At 40.6% G+C, this 5,223-nt stretch overlaps 1 protein-coding gene across 1 annotated transcript; it reads right to left on the bottom strand.

Annotated features, from left to right (window-relative positions):
* Positions 1–1,301: 1,301 nt before the first annotated feature.
* LOC134265430 (uncharacterized protein K02A2.6-like) lies at positions 1,302–2,987 on the bottom strand. Its single transcript, XM_062747634.1, has one exon. The coding sequence runs from the start codon at positions 2,985–2,987 to the stop codon at positions 1,302–1,304; it is 1,686 nt and encodes a 561-aa protein (XP_062603618.1).
* Between the last annotated feature and the right edge of the window lie 2,236 nt (positions 2,988–5,223).

Below are 5,223 nucleotides of genomic sequence, written 5' to 3'. Positions count from 1 at the left end.
CGAAGACGGAATTAGACACTTTACATTTTTACTCAAGGGCTGTAACGAACTAACGATACACTTCTATGACGATTGCAAACATTAACCCCGATAGATTTTAAAAAAGAAAATTTGTTTTTATTATATCTGCATGTTTTGATGTAGTATTATCTCTTCTAAAAAACAGTAAATATTTGTCTAGAATTACTGATGTATTTATTTCGTTATTCTTTTACTTATTAATAACTTTATAGAATGTTTTAAAGGAACATACTGTAAAAGACGTACTTAAGTAGCTGTTTGCCACGGTACTTGTCCATTAGTGCAGAAATACTCCTTGAATTCATCACGGATGTCTCGGGCATTCTGACTGCTGGGGTATCCTTGACTAGACAAACTGACCATTCCTGTGCCAATCTCCCGGGGCGTCTCACACTCGGTAGCCGCATTTTGAAAATCGGGCCGCACAAAATTATGAAGAGCGCAGCAGCACAGTACCATGATTTCCACTTTTTCTGGTGAAAGCAGAATTGGGGATCTCAGTACTCTAAACCTATTGCTCAAAATCCCAAATGCATTTTCTACGATTCTGCGGGCTCTTGACAACCTATAATTAAATACTCTCTGCTTATCATCAAGACCTGATCTTTGAGGGTAGGGCTTCATTAGGTACTCTTTAAGTGGAAATACCTCATCCCCAACAATAACATAAGGGACGTCCCTCTCTCTCCCAGGAAGAGGTTTTGGGCCCGGCATGTTCAAAGAATTGTCTTCCATGGCACTGCGCAGGGTGCAATCCCTAAATATTCCACCGTCACTCACCCTCCAATTGCTGCCAACATCTACGTATATGAATTTATAGTTGGCATTAACCAAAGCCATTAAAACAACACTATGTGTATTTTTGTAATTAAAGTAGAATGAGCCACTTTTGAATGGAGCCTGAAAGACAACGTGTTTTCCATAGCTCCGAGGCAATTGGGGAAATTCCATCTTTCCATAAACTCCCTAGCAACATTCTCCCACTCGGCTTCAGAAGATGGTACCTATTGTAGCACAAACAGACTCAAGATTTTTTTTCTTCTGACACCATGTATAAGAGTTACTGTTCTTAGATACAGATAATGTCACATCTCCCCTTTTAAGTTAACTGCAAAATGTTTGTTAAAATTACATTTGAAATAAATTTGCATTTTATCATTATAATAAAACAGCTCTCAATATTCTTACTTTTTTGTTTTACTACAACTAACAAAACTGAACTACAAAACTGAACAATGAATGTACACATCAGATTCAGAAATTCACTTTAACTGTTTGAATTAACACTCCGTCACCAGCCTGCGAGGTGCTTTGATCACCCGACCACTCGATGTGGTAACACTAGTTGTTTCGTCTCCAGAATTGATAGACGGACCATTGACACGGTTAGAGTTATCACAAAACGAATCACAGTGACCGTTAACAGACTCTTCGGTATCTACTGGTTGTTCTGTGCTCAGTTCTTTCGTTTTGATAAGGTCTCTGCGGTTCCTCCTCACGGTGGTATTCCCTTGTTGTACGAAATACGATCTCGGTGTTTCTGCAGGTCTAACGATTCTTCCTGGTGTTTTGATAGACTGTCCTGGAATCCTAACACGTACCACATCTCCGTTGTCAAGTGGTTTAAGAGGTTTTGAGTTGCGATCGTAAAGAGACTTTTGTGCATCTTTAATGTTCTGGAGTTCCTCGCGAACAAGTTCTGAGTTAAATCCCATTGGTCGCAATTTGGATTTGACGGTTGGTACGAGCGTCCTTGTGGTTCGTCCAAATAGAAGCTGTGCTGGTGAAAGTTTCACTCCTGGTATTTCTGAATTCCTCAACTCCATGAGCGCAATATACGGATCCTTGTGGTCATCCTGTGCCTTCCTAAACAGATTTTTGATGGTCTGCACAGCTCTTTCAGCCATACCGTTGCTCTGTGGATATCTCGGCGAAGATGTAATATGACGGAAGTCATATTCCTTCGAAAAGTTTTTGAATTCATGGTTTGCGAATTCAGGTCCATTGTCACTAATGAACTCTTCAGGGATTCCTAGTCGAGCAAAGTGTTGCTTCAGAATGTCGATAACGGTGGCGGCTTTCCCATCTTGTAAGCGGTTGATCTCTATGAACTTCGAGAAGTAGTCAACGGTTATCAAGTATCTTGCATTCCCAAAAAACATAATGTCTGCTGCAACTTTCTGCCAAGGACGATTTGGGATGTCGTGTGGTATCATTGGCTCCTTTTGCTGCGCATTCCTGTAGCGGTTGCAAATATTGCACTGTTCTATCATGTCCTTCAACTGCATGATTATTCCTGGCCCAAACAATGTTGATTTAGCTCGCTGTATACATTTCTCTTGTCCCAGGTGACTGCTGTGCAGAATTTTCAACATCTGGGGTCTAAGTTGCTCTGGTGTAATGATACGATCTCCTTTTAACAATAAGCCATCAACAATGCTTATCTCATCTCTAAAGTTCCAGTATGGAGTAAGTTCACTGTCTAAATCCTTCCGGTTTGTTGGCCATCCCTGTAGAACTGTGTCCTTCAGTTTCATGAGAACAGGGTCTTTTTTGGTTTCACTCTGAAATAACATCACCTTTTCCTGACTCACAGGAATAGTCTCTATAACATGAACTTCATACTGTTCCTCCTGCTCTTCAGCTGGATCTGATCCTGTTGATCTTGACAATGTGTCCGCAATGTAGAGTTCCTTGCCAGCTTTGTATTTCACCACTAAGTCATGTTGCTGAACTTTCAACATCATACGTTGAAGTCGTGGAGGTGCACTAGACAATGGTTTTTTAAACAGGCTCTCTAGTGGTTTGTGGTCTGTTTCCACTAACACTGTTTTACCATACACATACTCGTTGAATTTCTGTAGTCCATACACGATTCCAAGCATCTCTTTTTCGATTTGTGCATAGTTTCTCTCAGCTGTATTCAAGGCTCTTGATGCATAAGCCACAGGTTGCTCCTTCTGCATGATGCACGCACCAAGTCCATATCAACGGAAAGTTTGACATCCTCATTAACGTCGAAATATTTCAATGTCGGCGTTGATGTTATAGGCTTTAAGATCATTAAAGGCTTTTTCCTGTTCGTAATTCCAGTGCCATGCAACATCGGTTTCTAGCAACTGTCTGAGTGATTGGTTCCTGGTAGACAAGTTTGGAATAAACTTTCCTAAGTAATTTATCATCCCCATGAATCGCTGTAATTCCTTCTTGTTTTCTGGTGCTGGAATTGCTAAAATTGCTTTGATTTTTTCACCACTGGGCTTCACACCTTCTGAACTGAAAACATGTCCTACATACTCAACTTCTGATTTGTTTACTTTGCACTTGTCCTTGTTGAAACGTAATCCGACATCCTCAGCTCTCTTCAGTATTTGACTGAGTTTTTCTAAGTGTTCCTGTTCACTATCTGCCCACATCAAAATGTCATCTGCAATCACTTCACAAGGCTGATTTTCAAATACATGAGACATGGCTCTCTGAAACACTTCGGGCGCTGACGATATTCCAAACGGAAGTCTCTCGAACTTAAATCTTCCGAAGGGTGTATTAAATGTGGTGAACCACGAACTCTCCTCGGTCAGCTGTATTTGACAGAATCCTGAAGCGGCATCCAGAGTTTTGAAATGCTTTGCATGCTTAAGGTTAGCAACCACTTCTTCGACGGTCTTAAGTGGATAGTGTTCCCTTAAAATAGCCTTATTCAGTTCTCGCGGATCCAAACAAATCCTGACTTTCCCATTTGGTTTCTTGACGACTACAATAGGGCTGACCCACTGAGTTGGGGTTTCCACTTTCGAGATTATCTTCATCGATTCCATCCTCTGTAGTTCTTCTAAAACTTTGTCCTTCAAAGTATGTGGTATTCTCCGAGGTGGCGCAACTACCGGTGGTATGCTGAAATCAACCTTGATGTCATATTTTCCTGGAAGACATCCAATTCCATGAAATAAATGATCATATTCTTTCAACAGTCCTTCCGCACTTTTAGTACTTTGATTCTTCTTCACTGTATACACACGATTCACTAAATTCAAGTCAGTGCTGGACTTGAGTCCAAGAACAGGTTGGACGTCATCATTAACAATCTGTATTTCTAGAAGAAAATACTGGTCCTTGTGTCTCACTGATGTACGTACTTTTCCACAGGCTCTCATAGCATGTCCAGAGTAGGAAACTAGTTTACTGTTGCTACGCATTAGTTGTTTAGTGTCAATGTTGGCATACTTGCACGCTTTTAAACTCATGACATTGCACTTGGCTCCAGTATCAATTTTAAAGTTAATAGGTATTGCATCATTGACTAGTAGCTTTACTGTCCAATCATCATCCTTGTGTGTGTCAACTGAATACATGAAAAAGTCATCATCTGAGTCTTCTCGGCTCTCTTCAATATGATGAACTTTTGCTTTCCTCGGGTTTCTCTGTTTCACGGGATGTGTCCGCATCTTCTTGCACATGATTAAATGGTTCATCTGTTTACACTTATAACATGTTTTCCGTAACTGGACAATGATCTGGCCCCTTAAAATGATCTAATCCACAATATTTACACTGACCTTTATGCTGGGGTTGAGCATCCTTCTGTTAATACCTCTGTTTTGTCTCTGACTGCGTGAACGTTTTTCTCTTCTCCCATTTTTTAAATTCCGAAACTTCCGCTGCCCTACAAATGTCTATGGCACTCTGCAGTGTGAGTTCTCGTTCTCTTAACAATCTGGCACGCACAGTATCACTTCGAATTCCACAAACGATTCGATCTCTTATTAAAGAATCTCTCAGTTCACCAAATTCACATACACTTGCCTTTTGTTTGAGTTTAAAAGACAAATGCGTCGACCGGGTCTCCCTCCTTCTGATTTCGTGATTAAAATATGTGTCTCTCATAGGTTACATTTTTCTTAGGATTGCAATATTCCTTAAATTTCTTTTTGATATCTGCTACCTTAGTCTTATCGTCGTCTCCCGTCCACGTGAATGTGTTGTAGAACATCAATGGCGTTCCTAACACGTATATCATCCCCCTGGACTTTGTTCCTATGCTATCAATTAACGCTCCGTAAACATCGTACTGCTGTTGGAATCTTCTCCAGTTCTCCGCTAAGTTTCCAGTAAGGTTAAGTCCGGGTGGCGGCGGTAACCGATCCATTTTCAATCTTGAGTCTGTTTGTGCTACATGGTGTCAGAAGAAAAAAAATCTTGAGT

The sequence above is a fragment of the Saccostrea cucullata genome, unplaced genomic scaffold (assembly GCF_032062105.1).
Source record: "Saccostrea cucullata isolate Sc308-1 unplaced genomic scaffold, CSIRO_AGI_Scuc_v1 ctg447, whole genome shotgun sequence".
NCBI classification, from domain to species: Eukaryota; Metazoa; Mollusca; class Bivalvia; order Ostreida; family Ostreidae; genus Saccostrea; species Saccostrea cuccullata.
Note: the sequence above shows the minus strand (reverse complement) of the source record. Positions and strands in the feature narration are given on the sequence as shown.